The sequence below is a fragment of the Mesoplodon densirostris genome, chromosome 19 (assembly GCF_025265405.1).
Source record: "Mesoplodon densirostris isolate mMesDen1 chromosome 19, mMesDen1 primary haplotype, whole genome shotgun sequence".
NCBI classification, from domain to species: domain Eukaryota; kingdom Metazoa; phylum Chordata; class Mammalia; order Artiodactyla; family Ziphiidae; genus Mesoplodon; species Mesoplodon densirostris.
In genome coordinates, this window is record NC_082679.1 from 51,203,530 (window position 1) to 51,223,682 (window position 20,153).

General features: G+C 50.5%; 1 protein-coding gene across 1 annotated transcript; it reads right to left on the reverse strand.

Moving 5' to 3' along the window:
- Positions 1-2,198: 2,198 nt before the first annotated feature.
- Positions 2,199-20,072, reverse strand: DHX38 (DEAH-box helicase 38). Its single transcript, XM_060083900.1, has 27 exons — positions 19,843-20,072; positions 17,467-17,808; positions 16,919-17,106; positions 16,143-16,247; positions 15,449-15,596; positions 15,187-15,305; positions 14,952-15,028; positions 14,350-14,505; positions 13,653-13,814; positions 13,336-13,443; positions 12,845-12,957; positions 11,241-11,378; positions 10,687-10,873; positions 10,356-10,541; positions 9,836-9,976; positions 9,391-9,501; positions 9,180-9,296; positions 8,907-9,014; positions 8,408-8,520; positions 7,481-7,689; positions 7,218-7,372; positions 6,658-6,813; positions 6,428-6,562; positions 6,112-6,237; positions 5,488-5,583; positions 3,944-4,065; positions 2,199-2,675 (listed from the first exon to the last, which is right to left on the reverse strand). Exons 2-27 carry the CDS (start codon positions 17,787-17,789, stop codon positions 2,591-2,593), a joined length of 3,684 nt encoding a protein of 1,227 aa, XP_059939883.1. The 5' UTR covers positions 17,790-17,808; positions 19,843-20,072; the 3' UTR covers positions 2,199-2,590.
- Positions 20,073-20,153: the final 81 nt, after the last annotated feature.

Consider the following 20,153-nt stretch of genomic DNA (forward strand, 5'->3'; position numbering starts at 1 on the left):
AATTCTGGAAATGCAGTGTGAGGCAGGAGTGACGGGCATATCTGGTGGTTTCTGTTGTGATGGTCATTGTCTGGGTTTTTATGCTCTTTTGACTGTGTTCCTTTATTTGGTTTAGAATAAGGATACGTCTTCTAGAGAAAACAAAGACTGAAGGGTCTGGTACTAATGAAATGGCTTCTAGTTCTAGCCTGGGGCCCATTTATTCAAGCAAAAGTTCAATGTCATTAAAATCCCCAGTACAGTCTACTAAAAAGGCATTTTGTCTCTTTAATTTACAAAAAGTTTTCATATATGTTGGCCAAAGGGACAATATCTGGGTACTTTGAAGGTTGTACTTTTTCCAAAGTTGTCTTTCACCTCCTACGGGGTGATTACACCAGAGGAAAGCAGGGAGCACACTATGGGGAGCAAAGGGGCAGCAGAGCCAGAACCATGTCAATACATCACCCAGCCGTGTGGCCTTGCAAGCCCAGCCAGGTAGGAGACTCAGCTGAGTGGAGGGGCTGGGCTTGGAGAAATGCAGAAAGGTAGGAGAAAGGGCAGGGAGTCCGAATGTTGCCTGCCTCTAATGCTTTGAGAAATAACCAAAGAAGTGAGTTCTTTAAAAGTTGACATTAAAAAGACATGGTCTCTGTATGAAACTATAATGGTGGATGCATTCGTCCTAACCCATAGAATGTACAGACACCAAGGGTGACCCCTAATGTAAACTATGGACTTTAGGGGGTAATGATGTGTCAGCGCAGGCTCATCAGTTGTAACAATCGAACCACTGCGGTGGGCGATGCGGGGAGGCTGTGCAGGTTTGGGGGCAGGGGAAGCAGGTATAGGAGAAATCTCTGTACCTCCTGCTCAATTTTGCTGCGCACCTAAAGCCACGCTAAAAAAAAATAACAAAAAAGAAAAAAGAAACGATTATAAAGCTAGGACTTAGCCGAGGGGTTTATAAATAAAGTGCTTCAGCCACCGAGTCGGAGGGTGTCACTCAGATTCTGATACCTTGGGGGTCGCAGAATCCTTTGTGACAGATCCTCTTCTACCCACCTGGAGCATAATTCTTCTCCCCCTGAGCTAAAGGAACCCATAACAAACCCCAGCCACTGCCTTACTAAAGGGAAGGGGGAGCTCCCTAGAACCACCATGTGGCCACGTACACCTGCCTTTGAGCCTCCTCTGCACAGCCCATATGAGGAAGCTTCCTGCCATAGGCAGGGGCCAGCAAGCTAGCCCTGGGATCCCCAGAATGAGCCCCCTATCTCAGCCTGAGACCCTCAACTGCTGATATTTCTAAGATGTCTCAAGTATCCTGCTCCTCTCAAGTAGGCATTAAAGGGTAGATGCACATGGCTGAGAGCAAGGCAGTGGACCCCTGTCCAGTTCAACAACCTTACTGTTCTCTCACACCAAATCTGAGAACCAGTCTCAGGAATCCACCTCCGGGTCGTTGCCAAGAAACGCTTTTGTACCTCTAGAAAAAGAATCAATTATCATGTGAGGAAGAGATGGTGAAAAGCAGAGTATTAAATCAGAATACTGAAGCTGGAAGGAACTTGAAGGTAGATCTGAATGGAAAGGGTCCATAGCTAAAAAGAAAGCATTGGAGACAGAAGCGCAAACAGATTCTTGGGCAGAAGTCCAGAAGCCAAAACAGATTCGGGTACAGCTGCTGGGGGCGGGGAGCCTCCCCACTTACTTTGTGGCATCTGTGTATGCCACATGTGCCTCACTAGACGTCGCCTCAGCCGACTGTTGAGGCTGCTTAACAACAGAAAAGACTCGTGATTCTAGTGTAAGCATCATCTTTTACGGGAAAACCGATAAGCAACAGTTTACACTATTTTCCATGAACAGACAACACATAATGGTAGAAACTGGCCATTCTGAGCAATAGAGCAGCCAACCCGCCCACGGGAAAGGACAGCGGGTGCGCGGCTGCTCACCTTCCTCCCACTTCCCGGCCATCGTGGCCAGCCTTGCCCCAGCCCTGCCAGGTGCTGGTGCCCCAGGCCATTCTCCTTCCCTGTCAGCTGAGTCCCACCCCATCAACCCCTCCTCTAAGAGGCACTGCCTGGAGAACAGAAATAAGGGCGAGGTAAGGTTCTAGAAGGATCCATCCAAGGAAAGTCAGCGTTCTGCCTGTTGTCTAATGTGTGATTTAGGGCAGTCAGGGGAAAAGAAGAGTCAGAAATACAATAACATTTTACAAACAATAAATTTATTTCCAAATCCTGAATTATAACCAAATTATAATTCCCCCTAGGTCTGTTGTGCTGTTTTACACAAGAATTTTAAAAAACATAGTCACAGCCATGTCATTTATATATCAAGTGTCCCGGGGACAGTTTATTTGAATATGGTGGGTCCGGCCACCTCTCGTGGTCCTGACGGCTGCTCTGCGGCCCCGCGCCTGCACCGAGAAACTCCCACCTCCTCCATGGCAGAGCCTGGCCTCAACAGGTGCCCCCAGGGCCGTGATGTACACAAATGAAAGCACACAGATGAAACGGTTTTGTCGGCAGGCCTGGGCGCTCCAGCCATGGGGCTCAGGACTCAACACCTGGCCCCCCTCCTCTCCAGGGACAGCCTCAGCTCAGAGGCCAAAGCGGGCTGGTGTGCGGCGAGGGGTCATGGGTTCCCCTTGCTCTTTCCGACCTGGGGTGTAGATCTTTGTAGACCTGGAGACACAGAAGAGGGGTTAGGAATCGCACTGCTGCTCACTCCGGCCAGGACACACAGGAGGATGAGCCTGAGGTCTTGCTGCTTCTGTGTGTGAGCAGGCTTTGGGGCTGCAGTGTCTCCTCCCCTAGCACACTTCCACTCCCCCTGCCTTCCCTATTTGTGATCGGGAGCAGGATGAGATAGCACCTCTTTCTGATATCCACTGAGGCAGGTTATGAGATTTTTTAACAATTCCATTCATATCCCCTAGGTGAGCTATGGAGGTAGTCTTCCTTCCACCTCACCAGGCCGCCACTCCAGCTGTGGCTGGGCTTTGTCCCCCGTTCCTGGAAGTATCTCTAGACCCTTGGAATTTCCCAAGGGACTGGAGTGTCTCTGTTATTCACGGTGGACCACATCTGATAGTTTATGCAAATGAGATGACTCAGGATGGTGGCTGCCCTGTGATTAGAGGGCTGTGCTTTGAGCCTCGTGCTATTAGCCGAGCCTCTGGGGAGGGAAAAGGGGTTGGAGACTAAGTCAACACATGGGTCCTGCCCAATAAAACTCTGGGCACCAAAGCTCGGGTGAGCTTCCCTGGTGACAATACTCTGTGTAATGTGCCAGGAGGGTAACATGACCCCAAGGACAATGGAAGACTTCACATCTAAGACCCTCTCAGACCTCACTTTATACATCTCTCCCTTTGGCTGGTTCTGTGTCCTTTTGCTATAATAAAACTGTAATATGTATAGTACTTCCCTGAGTTCTGCGATGTGTTCTAGCAAATTATCAAACCTGAGGGAGTCCATGGGGATCCCCAAATTTGTAACAAGTTGGTGAGAAATGAGGGTGACCCTGGGTACCCCCCAACTTGCAGGTGGTGACTGAGGTGAGGGCAGTCTTGCAGGGACTGTGCCCTTCACCTGTGCGGTCTAACTCTAGGCACCAGGGCAGACGCAGGTGCCCAAGGCTCTCTCCGCCTTGCCTCTCCACTGTGGTGTCCAAGCCCTAGCCTGCTGGTAGAGCTGTGAGACCTACTCTGCCGCTCCAGCCCACCTTGGGCCCCATCACAACGTAACAAACAACAACCAGGAGTTGCAGCTGTATTACCACCCCTTGAAAGTATGTCCGAAACCCCTCCCGTCTCCACGTGACCACAGTCAACTTGTCACCAATTCACCTCTGCACATTTAACCTCTCTTAAATTGCAACCCTGCCTCAGGGCCTGGTCAGTCCAGCTGGTGGGCTCCATCAGGACAAGAGTCCCGAGACCACAGCTCACCTGACACTACCCAGGGGGCTGCGCTTTTCCTGCTCCTGCCGGCGGGCCCGCAGCTGCTCCTCGGCCAGTGCCATCTCCTCCTCCATGGCAGAGGCTTCCTCTTTGGCCCGTCGGCGGTTCTCCTAGAGAAGGGAGAGGTACTGGGGTCACTGGGGATTGGCGGGTGAGGAGGGCCGGCCTGCACCCATCTCCCTGCTGCAAGCCAGGTGCTGGGTAGACCTTGCCAGCTCCCAAAGGCAGGGACACACAGCTCCCTGCCCCAGCACTGAGGCCTGCTTTTCTCACTGATCCAAGACAGACATTGGATGACTGAGTCCTCACCCTGTCATGCCTCAGCCTCCACTCAATTTGCTAAGTGCTTACATGCTCTAACCAAGTTCATAACCATGCCAGGAAGTACAGGAAATAGAGAAGACATGACATCTGGCTGGAGGGGACAGACATAGGAAGATGTGTGCGGGCCCGGCGTGGGGAGGACTATGCTGAGAAGGGGGAAAGCTAAAGTCCACAGCCTTCTGCAGCCCTACATCCAGCTGGTGGCCACCAGTGGACACCAAGAGTGTTAGGAGACCAAGAAGTAGGTAGAGAATTTTTAACGGAGGGTCAGGTGGGACCACTGAGCAATCTTAGTGTCTTCGAAAGTGGCACCACCAGACCTTATGTGCCTCCTGACTGGATCTAGAAGGAGGTTCACAGCACCACATGCATTTATGCATCCTTACCCAAAACAGCTGAATCTGAATCTAACCAAGGCTTTAGATTAATGACTAGCTTACAGAAAGCACACGGGATAGAGGCAAAAGTTAAATACCTTGAGGAAGCAATCAGCTCAAAACAGAACGTGGAACATTCTACAAGATGACCAACCTGTTTTCTCCAATAAGTCAATGCCATAAAAAACAAGTGGGGGCAGAGCTTGTTCCAGAATAAAAGACTTAATATATATAATGACAAATTTCAACGCCTGGATCTGAATTCAAGCAAATCAATTATAAAAAATTATCTTTGGAATAAAAAAGGAAACATAAATAAGAACTGGAGACTTCAGCAACGTTAAGGATTAATTCTGTCGAGTAAGATTTGCACGGAGGTTATGTTTTAATTTTTGAAAGTCCTTTTAGAGACACACATATATTCAAGTATTTATGGGTGAAAAAATACAATGTCTGAGGTATGCTTTAAAATATTCCAGGAAAAAACTCAGTATGTATGGAGCGGGGTGGGAATAAGAGAAACAAGGTTGGGCAGAATGTTGATAATTATGGAAGCTAAGTGAAGAACTCGTGGCTCATTATACTGTTTTGTCCACTTTTATGAGTATTTGGACTTTTCAATAATAAGCTGTCTTTTTTTTAAGGCTCAGCAGACCAAGCAAATGGAGTGGGTGGGGGGAGATCAGACAGACTAACCTGCCTGGATCACAACTTTTATGTTTGACAGAGAAGTGAAGGGAAGCCAGATGATGATGTGTCTTTAATACCAGGCTGAGGGGAAAGCGGATCCCAGAGACAAACATCCTCCATAGAAAAGCACAGGATCCTTACCTGCCGAGACTTTCCTGCCTGTTTCACGCTGTAGAACATGGGGCCCAGCTCTGCCAGCCACTCTCCATCCACAGCAGTCACACACTGCATGTACTCCTGCAGGCAGAAGGGCCACAAAGCGGTGGTCACAGAAGGGCCAATGCTTTGAGCTGTCCATCCCAGGGCAGTCCCACAATTAGGAGCTATGTGGAAAGGGGCTACCCCTAGCCCTGTGAGGCTGAAAAAGGCAAGGGAAAGCCACGGACACTGGGATTCTAATCCCTTCTCCCATCCAAATTCCTCCATGCTTGAGAAAAAGGCCCCTATTGTCCAACAGAAAAGGCCCAGCCCCTCAGAAAACCCTTCTAACAACACCAAAAGGGCTTGCTTGTCCCAGGCAGCAAGGAGGAAACAATCCTGCTGGCACAGCCGAGGCCACTGGAATCTAGAGGTTAACTGTGTATCTATATAAACTTCCCCAAACCCCCAACTGAAAACCAACCTTAATTTCCCTCCAAGCAACGCATGTAGCCTTAAGCCTCCCAAGCTCAAAACCCATCCCAGAAGGCGGCAAAGGGTTATTACAAAGGCCTGGCCCAGCCAAGTGGGCCTACAGTCACGCAAGCTGCCTTGGAAAAGACTCACCTTGGTGGTCATGACCAACTCGTGATACACAATGTAGTCTGGGGTGTAGCCCATTCCAAAGAGGGAGCTGGTGGGGTGCAGGTGGCAGGGCATGCCTGTCCGGATATTCACATACTCCCCGATTCCCTAGGGAAGAGATGCAACAGGTGGCTACACAGCAAAACACTGCACATCTGGGCAGCTACCCAGTCCAATACTGTCTTGACACAGGCTTCTGGGGGAAGCCCAGATCTGCAGGACTGTACAATGAGACAGGAGACCTCTGCCCTCGAAAGAAGTATCAGGCCCAGAGGGGCCATAGCTCCACTGGGCTCACCTTGAGCTTGGCTGCCTGGTGGAAATAGGCAGCACAGATACACTTCCTGACAATGTCCCAGTCGGTGCCACACGAGGCCAGGCTCATCCGCTGCTGCACCATGATGTCCTTGAGCTGAGCCCGCACCTCCCGGACCTAGAGCAGGACACAGGTGAACAAGGACAGAGCCCTCCTTCCCTGCATCCCAACCCTCCTCCCAACATGCTGCTTGTCTCGGCCACTGCCCCCACCTTCCGCATGGCCTTGGCATGGATGAAATGATCGTTACACCAGATGGTAGAGTAATTGTTGTTCTTCCACTGCAGGTAGACGTTCAGGTAGGTCAGATGGTCACTCTCAGGGACTGCGAACTTCTCCCGGATTTGATCGCTCTCCTCCTCTCGGCCCTAGGAAGGAAAAAGGGAAGTCCAGGTCCAATGAGAGGAGCTATCTCACACTATCATCTACCCTCACCACACCTAAAAACACATCAACATAGTGCCCTGCCAATATAGGAAAAATAAATTAGTTTACAACAAAATATTTATTCTAAAATGTGAGGGCTCAGGCACAGCCATCCTAGAAAAAACTGCAAAACACTCCCTGAGAACCATGGATCTAGCCCATCCCTTCCCCTACCCCAACCGGCTTAACATAAAACAGCAAAACCACTCTTTGGAAACCGATTCCTGCCCCTCCCTCCACTCTGTCTTAACAACACAGAGAGAAACTACCCCCCTCCCTCAACCTTCCTTGAGCCCATAACCTCCCGAGACCCCTGAGAGGGGAGGAGCCGGACAGCATCACCCACCTTGGGCCTGTAGAAGATGGCTGGGACCGAGAGCATGGACACGATGAGCAGGATCTCGGAGCTGCAGCCCATGTCACAGGACACGATGAGCATCTTGGACAGGGCCGGGTCCAGCGGGAACTCCACCATCAGCCGCCCGGTCGAGGTCAGACCGCCTGGGAGAGAGGAGTAAATCCGCACTGTCAGTGGACACAGTGCCGTAAGAGGGAGAACCCAGGCGCCAGAGCCCATGGGGCCCTGCCCGGCTCCCGGGGCCACAGCACCTGTGTTATCCAGGGCCCCGAGGATCCAGAGCTGATACATGGAGTTGAGCATGTTGTCCTCCGGGGGCGGGTCCATGAAGTGGAACTGCAGCAGGTCCTGCACCCCCAGGGACTTGAGCAGCAGCACCACGTTGGCCAGGTTGGTCCGCTGGATCTCAGGCACCGTGGTGGTCAAGAGCTCATTCTTGTAGGCGCTCTGGGTGTAGAGCCTGCGGGGGAGAAGACGCAGTCCTGCCGCACTTCCCACCATGCTGCCCGGCTGAGCCCCTCAAATATGCCGGGCTGTCTACACAGGGACCAACACTGGGCTTGTGCACCCAGAAGAGCCAGTGCAGATGAAAGCCACAGGTAAGGAGGAGAAGTCCTCATTTCTTCCCCCCACCTCCCCCTTTCCCTTACAATCACAAATCTCCACCTACTCAAAACTCAGCCCTGCCAATTCACCATTCTGCTGGAGTCTCCTATGTACTTGTTTCATTTCTGGAACCAATGAGCCTGGGACTAGAATTATGGCTGGGATTTTTTTTCTTTATATTTTTCTAGATTTTCTGAATTTCTATAGTTAATACATTATTTTTACAAATTGGAACAAAAGAGAGAGAGAGAGTAATTGGAGGAGGAAAAAAAGAACCGGTGCTGTAATTTGTTCACATTTATCTTCTGGGAGGAGGCCCACTGTAATCACTGGTCATCCGCTGCAGATACCTTCAACACAGGTCTTCCTAAAACCCAAGGCTGCTCAGACTTCAGGGCTGCCTGGGAAGGCAGCTTCTTCCACTCAGCAGCATGTGATGAGAGAACCAACAAGTGGCAGCCCCACCACTGGTTCCCGGCCTCAGGGATCACCTCTCTGCAGGATCACAGTCCAAGCCTTCCCACCCCAGCTGGGGCTCCACCCCAGAAAGCAGGCTAGCACAGGGCTCCTACCTGAAACACTGACCTGGGCCCGTCCTGCCGGCTCGCCCCGACCTCTGGTTGGCATTGGCCTGGCTGATGGGGTAGATCTGCAGAGCATCCATGCCAATCCTGGGGTTGAAGACCTAGGAGGGGACAGCAAAGACCTGACTAAGGACAGAGTGAGGGGGGAAAGGGAGGCAGGCTTGAGACAAACACAAACCCTGGTTGCTACACATCACAGAATGAAGCGATGTAAGCAGCCATCTTTCAGAACCAGGAACCTCAAGAAATTTCCCCTAAACACCAGCTCCGCAATCTCTATCGAGCTATGTAAACTGTCTACCTTGAGTTATCACAAGGATGGAATGAATCAAGCACATGGCAAAACCAGCACTCAATAAACACCACCACCACTTCCATGAGCAATCGTCGTTTGAGGGCCAAGGACCCAGGGCCTGCCTTCCCACCCCCTTGGCTGAGTTAGCTTTGGGTGAGGGCCCAGGGCCCCGGTGCCTGTGTCTCCTCTTACCTTTAATTTACAATAACCAGAATCGATAACAAACATGATGCCATCGACAGTCAGAGAGGTCTCAGCAATGTTGGTGGCGACAATACACTTCCGAACGCCATCCGGAGCCTGGAGCCGGACAGGACACTCATGGTGGGAAGGCTGTAGGCCTTCAGGTAGGAAAAACCCCACAAGGAGAAAAGTACACCCCACCTGTGCCAGAAAAGTAACACCCTCCCTCTTGCCCTCCTTTGGGGGAGTCTGGGGGAATCCCAAGGTGGGGACCAATCTCACCTTCTGGAAGATTTTGGCCTGGAGGTCAGAAGGCAGCTGGGAATAGATGGGCAGCACAGCCAAGGCGGGCGCGTTCTCCAGTTCTTCCAGATGCTCCACAATCTGGTCTGAGGTCACCTGAGGGCACAGAGAGGAGCTGTGAGACACCAGATCCCCCAGTTCTCACACGAAGGACACACCCGTTCATCCCAGTCATGACTGAGGCACGCACCTCGATGTCCTCTTGGCCAGGCATGAAGATAAGGATGTCCCCAGGGGCCCCCGACAGATGCACCTGCAGAGACTGCTTCACTGCAGCCTCCACATAATCCTCCTGGGGGGTCTGCAAACCAGTGAGGGACACCGTCAGAGGGAATGCAGGCCAAGCCCCCACTGGGAACTGGCAACCCAGTTCCTGGTCAGGGGCTAGAGCCGATGAACTCTCAGGGCTGCCGCACCTGCAGACGGGCCTGACGGCCCTCCCTGAGCCCTGCGCGTCCACTCCAAAGAAACAATCAAGCGAAACCTCCCCAGAGCACAGTCCTTCGCCTTCAAGCCCTATAGCTGCAGGCTCCCAGGGTCCCCACAAAACCTCTCCCGACTCAGTGTGCCACTCCACATCCCCCAACCAGCTCCTCAACAAAGGTCAGGTCAGTTCCAAAACAGGGCCTCAGTACCTTGCTGAAGAGGATGTCAACAGGGAAGGTACGACCAGGGATGTGGAAGATGGGGACATTCCCAAAAAAGGAAGCAAATTTCTCTGCATCCATGGTGGCCGATGTGACAATGAGCTTCAGGTCTGAGCGCCGAGCCACCACCTAATAGAAGAAGTCAGTCAGAGGCTTTCCCCACAGTTTTGGGACCCTTGGCTTCTGCCCTCTAGTCTCATCGGCATCACTACCAAATGAAACAGAAGTCAAAGCTGACGGATGGCTCATTAGATTCATAACAATCCTGAACTGAAGCCGTGCAGCCACAGCCAGGAGAACCATGAGTCACTCAGCTGAGCAAGAACAGAGTAAACCACCACCAGGTCTGAACCTGCAGCCAAGGGCCTCAGGGGCAACTCAGCCTGTCAAAGACCCCCTCAGCTTCCCCAGGCTAGACCCCAGCCCGCCTGGAGTGCCTCGCCACTAACTCCTGGCAGGGCGGTGGTCCAAGCCCCACAGGCACAGAGGCTGGACCCGCAGCCCTCACCTCCCGGAGCAGCCCAAAGAGCACGTCGGTGTTGAGGGAGCGCTCGTGGGCCTCATCCATGATGATCGCGCTGTAGTGATCAAGGTCTGCTTCCCGGAGGGACTCTCGCAGCAGGATCCCATCAGTCATGTACTTGATCAAGGTGCTTTCTGAAGTGCAGTCTTCGAAACGGATGGCATAACCCACCTGGAGGCCAGAGAGACCGCTCAGAAGCTCTGGGCGCCCAGTCGCCACTGCACACCCCGAGCTGGGTCCAGGCCTCAGCAGATCAGCCCAAATGACAGAAGCTACCGGGCAAGAACTACACAGCTCAGCCCTTGCGCCCACTCACCTCCTCACCAAGGTTGCCCCCCATCTCTTCACTGACTCTCTTGGCCACCGACATGGCAGCCACACGGCGGGGCTGGGTGCACCCGATCATCCCATAGTCCGTGTAACCGTCTTCGTGCAGGTACTGGGTCAGCTGAGTGGTCTTACCACTGCCTGTCTCCCCAACCACGATCACGATACTATTATCTCTGCAAGGAAGAGAAGATAAAGGGTGAATCAGCCCGAGTGGAAGGCCACCTCCTACCCCCACCTGCGGCTATCCAAGGAGCGTGCCTGCGCAGGGAGGAGGATTTCCCTGGGAAAACGGTCTCATACTGAAACACCCTCTAAAAAGTCTGGAAGACAGTATGGTTTAAACAAATGAACTGAAACAAAACGATGCCGTCTTGCTTACTTCAAGCAGGGTAGCCCAGGGCACCCAGGTGAAGGGAAAGAATCCTTTCCCTTCTCCATCAGATGTCATACCCAAGAGAAAAAGAGCTACAGAGTACACACAGGAGAAAATGGGACACCTGCTTCAACAGTGGAATCCCGACCCGGGGTGGACGCAGTTACCTGATAATCGTGAGCAGTTCCTGCTGCACAGCAAAGATGGGCAGGTACTGCCTCTGCTCCAGAATAGACTTCTTCTTTGCGAATTCACTGCTGGCTTCGCTCTTTTTCTTCATGTGGTCTGCAAACTTCTGCTCTGTCCTGAGGACACACAGCAGCCTAAGCGCCCTGCACCGTTTCCCACATCTTCTCTCCTGACTGGGTGACTGCCCCGCTTCCTACACCCAGAAGTGAGCACTGCTTCAAGTATGCAGTGTATCTGTGAGACGCTAGAGCTGCCAGGTGCTGCTCACCTCCTCTGGCCTAAGGGACCAGACTGCTGTCTGAGAATCCATCATCCAAAACCTGCTGAACGCCCCCAGGACAGACAGCTGCAGAGGGCTCAGAGGAGCTACAGATTAGCCAGTGGCAAATCCTCTGCCCTGAAAGACTTCAGCCAGAAGAGGAGCTGAAATCCACAGGTCATTACCTTATATGGAACAACCCTGGGCAATGTCAGCACCACACTTAACAGGCTGAAAGGAGGAGTTGTGGTTACAGTCATGACCAAGGTCAGACTCCCTCCCACCTCTTGGTGGGACAGCAGAGTCCATAAGGCTTTATTTTTAAAGAACTGTGAGAACAATCCCACTTGATGTTTACCTACAGCTTCCACTGAAAGCGCTCAAGTATCCAACACACGTACATCCCCAGGCTGCAGAGCGCAAAAGGAACCAGTCCTACCTTACCTACATTAGTCTACAGTCTCCACTCATCCCTTCCCCAAGAGACTTTTCCTCCAACAGACTGAGCCCACGCTCTGTCAAGCTTCCTGTTTCTAACATCCCAGTCATTCCCGGTTCAGCTAACAATGAACACCTATGGGATTAAATTAACTAGAAACTAACAAGGGCTGATCAATAGCACCAACTTCTCACTTCTCACAGGGTTATAGAGAATTATTAACTCAGATGACAGTTTTGTAGGATTTCAGAGTGTTCACTGAGATTCAGAAGGGACATTTGAGTTCAGCCACCTACACAATGAGGAAAGCCCAATAAGCAGTTATCCAACATCTGCTTAAATACCTCTATGAGTGGGGAAGTCACTACCTGAGAAGACAACCCTTTCTACTTTCAAATCTCTGTTAAAAATAGTTCTTCCTTAGATTGAACTAAAATCTAAGGGTGCAAGGCACACTCTCCCACACTGAGCATCTGAAAGGCACTCTAGCAGAGTGGCTAAGAGTGTGGGCTCTGAAACGAGACTGTCTGGGTGCGATCCTCACTCCACCAGTTACTAGCTGGGTGACCTCAAACAAGTTACTTAACCTCCCTGGACCTCATCCTACGCACATGAAAAATGGGAAAGATTACACCTGTCCCATGGGACTGTCATGAGAATCTAATGATAATATCTGTTGAATTCTGTGGTGCTGCCTGGCACAGAAGAAGCTCCTGCAGTATCAGGGGCGACAGTAGGAATGTTATCTCAGAAAAGTTGAAAAGACCAGGAGGAAGGGACCAGAGACTCAAAATGACATCATTTTCCTATTCGTGAGTGACGAATCCTATCGGACCCCTTGAGGCCCCATCTTCAGAGACACCCGCTGCTGGCGAGACTCCTACCTGTAGTCCACTTTACCGTCCTCTGTCAGAGCTTTATCCGGCTCTTCCTCTTTTTTGACACCCATTATATCTCCCAGTTTGGTTCCAGCCAGTTCCCAGTGTTTGTGTTGAGCCTGAAAAAGACACAAAAAGTCAACCTGCTCCATCCCGTGGCACAACTGTGGTCCACAGAAAATCAATCCCATCTGACAACAGGCTTCATCTAGCAGGCAGTAAATTCCCACAAGGCAGCAGAGGCACCAAGCCGTGCCTCCCAATCTTATGCCTGAAGCTCCTGAGACACCAGGCCCCGGATTATCTTAACTGAGGCCCTGGAGGAGGAATGCAATACCCTCCCACAAGGGCTGTTTCTTGCTCTATGAATTTCCTCTAACTGCCAATAGGAACCCTACCTGTGAGGTGGAACGTGATCTTTAAAAAGAAGAAAAACAAAAACAAAAAAACAGAAAAATAGGCAGATACTCTCTGGTCCTAGAAGACGAGAAACCAACCTTTTTGCGTTCCTTTTGCTCCCTGTGCTTCCGCACTGTTTGACTGCCTTTTCTAGCGATAATGGCCAGGTCAGAAGTGGCGTCCTTGACTGGAATCACAGGCTCTGGCTGCAGGAGGTTGAGGAAAAAGAGAAATTCTGTGCTGACCATTAAACTCAACACAAAGGTCCACTTCGTACTGGCCCTAGTAAATGAAGGGTTGCTACCCTACTCCTATCATGATGCGGCTTTTTTCCTCTCCTTTCCTTTCCCTTTCTTTCTTTTCCCATTTCAGGCTTCTCTGAGCGTTCTTCTCTCTGACAACAGAGGACCCTCACCTGCTTGGTGAAGACGATGCGCCCATCCAGAAAGGGAGGCACCAGGTTATGCACCATCAGATGGACCTTGGCTGCACTGTCCTCTTCAAAGTCGTCGTCCACCTCCAGCCGATGCACCACCCCGCTGGTGAGCATGCGGTTGGTCTCCCAGCGTTCGTTATCCTGTGAGGACACAGGGGAGGCCACGTTAAGACTGCAACTGCAAGGCCATCCTGAAAGGTCCCAGGCGAGGCCACGCAGAGGGTCCTGACGGAAGGGCCACAGGGGCTGCGGAGATGTCACGGGCCTCTCTACCCTGCAGCTCCTTAGACAGAAGAATCGCTGATCCCAAATCACCTGCAGTACTCTTCCCAGAAGCAACCCGTTATATCTAAGGCAGAAACTCTATATGGATACACAAATGGCGACTGTCTCTGGCCCCGCTCAGAGACACAAAGGACGCACCGCAGAGCCGGGGCCTGACCTCCCAGTTCCCATCAACAGCACCCCTCCAGGAACCACTGCAGAAGACGGAAGTCGTGATTTGGGTTGGGTTTTTCTTAAGTTACTGATAAGTTCCCTGCCCACCCCTCTGCCTCCAGAGGAATCGCTAAGTCTGTGACTTCAGCAGCGGGGAGACAAGCCGTGCCGTCGGCAGGTGCATGTGACCTGCCGCTTCTCCAGCTGAATCTGCTCCACGTGCTGTGGGCAGCCTCACCTCATTGATCTGCCTCCGCTGAGCTGAAATGCGCTTCTGCTTCTGTTTGTGCAGATGCTGCTCCCGCCTCCTCACGTAGTCCTCGGAGGAGTAGGCCAAGGGGTTGTGGAACTCATCATATCCCTCATCCATCATGTACCAGTCCCGGTCAGCTTGCTGCGGCACAAGAGACAAAGCAATAAGAACAAGGCACAGATCGAGTTTCTGCGGAAGACGTGGCCAGAAGGGGAGGAGGTGTTTGGTAAGAAGTCACTGGTGCAGCATAGCAATCCTTGGGAGAGGCGCAAGAGAGGCTGTAAGACGAGCCACCTAGAGAAGCACAGTTTACAGCGCAGCCCACCATGACAGCACTTCTTACATTTACCACACGGTGGCACCAGCACACAGCCGAAAAAGTTAAGTCTGACCTGCATTTGGTGAGAAGTTTCACCACAGAGCCTTTGCCTGGAAAGATATTCCAGGGTTTCGAGACTGAACGTGGCTCAACGTCCGGTTCCACTACAGTGTAACCCATGACGCTTGTGCTCAGACACCCCCGGTCACCCACTCACTGACAGATGGCCACCACCCCTCATTCAGTCCCTCGAAGATGTAGTTTTTACCCTCTGGTCATCCTCCCATTGCTGCCGCTCCTCTTCTGTGTCAAATGCAATTCCTTCTTCGCCATCCTCACGTCTCCCTGCGGGAGAACACGTAGCAGGTCAGTCTGCACGGTCCCAGCTCATCCCCAGTGGCCTCACACAGACCTGCCAAGCAGCACAGCCCCAGCCCGGCTTTGTCCAGCCCCACCAGGAAGAGCGACCCTGCTTCCTGCTTCCCACTTCCACCCTGCCTTACCTCGGCCCCTGGACAGACGTGGGGTGGACCCCAGGTGTCTTCTGTCATCGGCCCACTCATTGTATTTGTAGGATGGGGTTGGCAGAGGTGTGTCGTCTGAGTACCTGCTCCTTACAGACCTGGGAAACAGTATAACCAGCCTCACTAAATAGTCACTAAGCTGAGATGTGTTCTCCAGCCACCATCTGCCCTCCCAGCCCCAATCACGCCCACCCTGTGCCGCCCACCCAGAGAACCTGGGCTGCTCCACCCAGAACATCACCTGTCCCTATCTCGACTGGACAGCCGATGACTCCGCTCAGAATCCCGATAGGAAGGCGTTGGGGAGGGCGATTCCCACTGTGAGCGCTTGGAGGAGCCATAGCCACTGTCCTCTTCATCCCAGGTAGACCTTGAAGGGGTGGCTGCATCTGGGCCACAAAAGACATATCCACAGGAAACGTCTAAGACATGGCTATAGAGCCATTAGGTGAAAGTCAATTCACCAAATTTCTTTTACTATTTATAAACTTTGCACCTATTTGCAATGGATAAGATGGTTTTGACAGCTTTTAAAGATATCTGAATTTTAACGGTCCAGTTTTCATCTGTGCTCATAACAGTTTAAGGAATGTCCCGTTTATCTCTGCAGCACATCCCTCTTGAACGTACATATTTCTTTGTATTAAAACCTTCTTCTGCCCCTACCCCACCGACCCCCAGCTCCCTAGTCTTTCCTACCATTTGGAAAACTGGCCACTCAGCAAACGGGCAAATCATGTTAAGGGAGCATATCTGTCTCCCCAGAGAAGTCCACGGCCTTCCCAACTGAATCAACTGACTCAGAACCAAGTATTTCCAGAAATTCATGGTGGAATCAGGAATTCCAACCCAATTCCACTGAGGATGAGAGTCACTCACCCTGCCTCTCATACACTGGGCTCTCACAAACGACCACAAGCAACAGCTCAGACTACCTTTAGGCCGGTGTCGGGGGCTCTCGGGTTCGTTTCTTCTGCCGCCGCGCTCTGACCCTCCATCTCGCTCTGACCTGCTGCCGTGCCTGTTTCTATCCCGCTCATCTGTGAGGAGTCACCGGCAGAGTTTAGAAAACAGGTGTCCCATCCTGACTTCCACCCATCTTCACCCTAGAGAAAGGACAGGCCTCCCCACTCACTCACAGGTGCAACCTCACTGCTCTAATGCGATCCATGGGCTCCTGAAACTCACAAATCCCCATTCTTTCAAGGACAAAAATTAGTTACTGGCTAGAAAGTTTCAAACTCACAGTAACAGTTATTTTCCTGCAAGAATTCAAAAAAGAATAGTTACAAGTCTATAATGAATAGTTATTTAATAGTTACAAGCCTACCAGCTACAGAACTCAAACAACACTGAGGAAAGCCAGTACTGGATTTTATGTCTAGCTTTGCTCCACAGCACCGTCCTTTTTCTCTCGCCAACACTAGTGTCAACTGATTTCTCAAACATATTACTCATTTTCACCTTTATCACCAATTTTCAGGATAAAATGGGGACCACACACTCAAGCAAAGCAGCTATGTTGCAAGTAACAGCTCTTTTCTTAAACTGCCTGCTAATCCCAATACCAACAGGGTCAAAACCAACCAGGCTGACATGAAAATGGAGTTCCCTAATTAACGGGTGTTATAAAAACTCCCACAACAGGAAAAAGGCCGACGTGTTAATTCAGGTGCTTAGCAGGCACCAGGAACTCTGCTGGGCAGTTCACCTCTGTCTCTCCTGCGGTCACAGTCTCGATCCCTCGACCTCTCCTTCTTCCGATCCTTTTCTTCTTTGGACGAGGCGTAGACACCATGTTCCCGCCACTCCCGCTCTCTCTGCCGACTGCGTTCCCAAAACTCTTCACTCACACCACCAGGATGGGATGGAGTCTCTACCCGAGCAGATCGATAATGTCTGAAACAGGGAGGGCGGCTGGTAAAGGGCTTATCCATGGAAGAAAAACCTGCCCCAAACCTTTGGCCAGGTCAAACATGTGACCTGGCCTTTTCCACTTTATCTCCCTGGTACGGCAGGTTTGCATATGGCAACAACCATAAGCGCTTCTAATCTCCATCATCTACTCTTTAGGTGCCTTTGAGTCTTCCCCCAGATCTGAAGAAAATACCAATTCCTATCTAGCCTCAATGTTATAGAATCATAGTAAAATCATAAAGTCCTAAATGTCCAACAAGAAAACTGAGAGATAAACATGAGACGCTATTTTCTGGCCTCCGTTTTCATTCCCTCTGGGGAAGTCCACCCAAAGGCTCTTACCTGTCTTTTCGGCTACTGTGGCCAGCCTGGTCACTGCCCTCCTCCTCAGCATCCCTCTGGTCATCCTTACTCTCTTCCCAGTCCTTATAGGAAGAGATTCTGGACTTCTTCTTGTCCTCCCCATCATCCTTCTCCTCTTTCTCCCTCCTTTTCAGGGAAGCCAACAAGTCTAGTCCCAGCAATGAAGGGCGGGGAGCAGGGGCCTTGAAGACATGCTGCTCACTAGATGCACTTTTGGTCCTGAAAATAAGACCGCCAACCTGGGAGTCCACATCAGTGCCTTCCAATCGATGGATCGAGGCATCCTCGCTGGTGTCCTCCATGACAGGCTCTGGGATTTCTCTGGAAGGAAAACAAACCATTTGATATCAGACATAAGAAGGGAAAAGGCTTGGCTCTGCTACATCCCAGAATAACTGTAGGTATATGGATCTCTGGGGGGTTGACCTCCCCCTCAAGATCAGAATTCCTTTAGTTACCTCTTACCAAGACCTGTCCATCAAGTCATCGACAATCTCAAAAGATCTTCCTACTTCCACCCCAACACACGTCAGAAACAGATACACACACACACACCAGGATCCAAGAGGGTATCATCCAGGCAAGAACAGACCTCACTAAGGGACACTTACTAGAGCATTATGGCATCTATAAAGGGAGTTTAGGGAAAACACCACTAGATTTTAAATCAGAAACCTGTTAGAACCCAGGCTGTTGACATTTTCTACTTGTGATTGTAAGCAAATAACTTAATCTTTGGTTAGGCATAATTTCTACACCTGCAAAATGGAAGTACTTTTTGCTCTATCTAATCCATGGAGTTACTGTGAGCATCAAACAAGAAAGTGTATGTGAAAGCACTCTGTAACCATGAAGAGTTACATAAATGTCATCGTTACATTATTTCACTTGCTGTGCTCCAAGGTACTGATTTGGGTCCCTCACCATTTTTTTACACAAGTTCTTCCTCCTCTCCCTTCCTTTAAACTACAGACATAGCAGAGTTGTTGATGTATAAGACTACCATCCATGTGATCCATACTTTAATGGATTGTGTTTTGTAGAAAACACTTCTCTCACAGCAGTCGAAATCTATTTAGTAACAATTCAAGTTCACCAAAAAAAAAAAAAAAAAAACAATTAATGAGAATCACCAGGATAGGAAATGATATTTCTGAAAAGTAGTTAACTGTAGGATTTTCTGGCACTCAACTTATAACAAATTCCTCTTTACCTCCCACTATACACAATCTACTTATAAACATATCCCATTCTGAGTGCTTGAATAATTTCCCTCATTCCAACAAGCCAGTAAAGCAAAGAACTGTCAAGGGATAGGGTACCACCAGAATCCAGAATGTTTCACCCAGCTCTAATTAACATATACAGCTCTATAGAAGAATATTGCTAAACAGACTGAACATATAGTATGAACAACAGTTGCATTTTTAAAAATTTCATCAGGCAGAAGAGAAAAGGGAAAGCTACCTATTGGTGACATCTATATTCATGTGAGGAAATCTAAACAGGAAGGTAGGATTTACATGCTCTGCTCAGTAGTCTGAACTAGAAAATATACTTCTAGAATGTCATTTTATGCAGGAGAGAGAACCTTGTCTGTCTTGTTGACTGCTTTGCCCAGTGCCTAGCAAAATAAACGTTTGAGGAATAAATGAATGAATGGGTTTAAACTGATTAAAGGAAACAGGGAGCCAGAAATTTCTAGGGACAACAAAGAAAGATGCCAGCAGCACAGGAAAAGGAGTCTGACAAACAGGACAACTAACAGCTGAGAAAAGTAAATAAGAAGCTAAGTGTAGGCTTGTGAAGAATAATTAGTGGCAAAGAAGCCACAAGAGGTACAAGAAAAATAATGAAGAAAAAACTTGATACATTCATTCAACAATTACTGAGTGCTTTCTGTGAGCCAATCGCTGTTCTGGGCATTAGAGATAAAGAAGAGAACAAATCAGACAAAAATCCCGAACTTTTTGGAGTTGATATTCTAGTAAAAGATATCACCTGGTAGAGATACCACTGTGAGAGAGAAGAGGAAGACAAAAGGAGCCCTGCTGGGGTCGGTGTCCGTCTGGGAGTGGGCTAATAGGAAGATCTAAGGAAGTGAGCAGGGTGATCCCCCGGGCAGCATCCCTGGACTTCTGCGAGGCCAAGCCAGGAAGCTGGATCTGACCTGAGCAAGGAGAAAGGCCGGTCTTGCAGGACTTGGCAGCATCCCTAAGGTGAGTAACGCAAGTTGGGTGACAGGGACAAGACTTTCCAAACCTGGGCCCGAACCTGAGCGAGGGGCCGAGATCTGCCGCTTGGAGCCGCCACGATTGGCGAAGAAAGGGTCGGAAAGGAAGAAGGGACACTCACCTCACCAAGCCCGACTCTCGGGACCTTCTGTCCCGGATTCTGGGGCGCTGGCGCCGCCACTCCTCGCTCAGACCGCCTCAGAGAGCCAAAACCCGCACCTTGAAAGCGGCCATTATTGTCCCATAAGACTTTGCGCGGCCCCCCTCTATCCATCCAAAGATACCATCGAGAGCAGCCCGAAAAACGCCCGTTCCTAGTGCGGGATAGAACGCTTACAAGGCTAGACTGTCTTTATCTGCGGCTCTGATCAGAGACACTTCCGAGTCTCCTGACGACCAATCACGCTTAGTCTAAGAGACGACGCCCCGCCT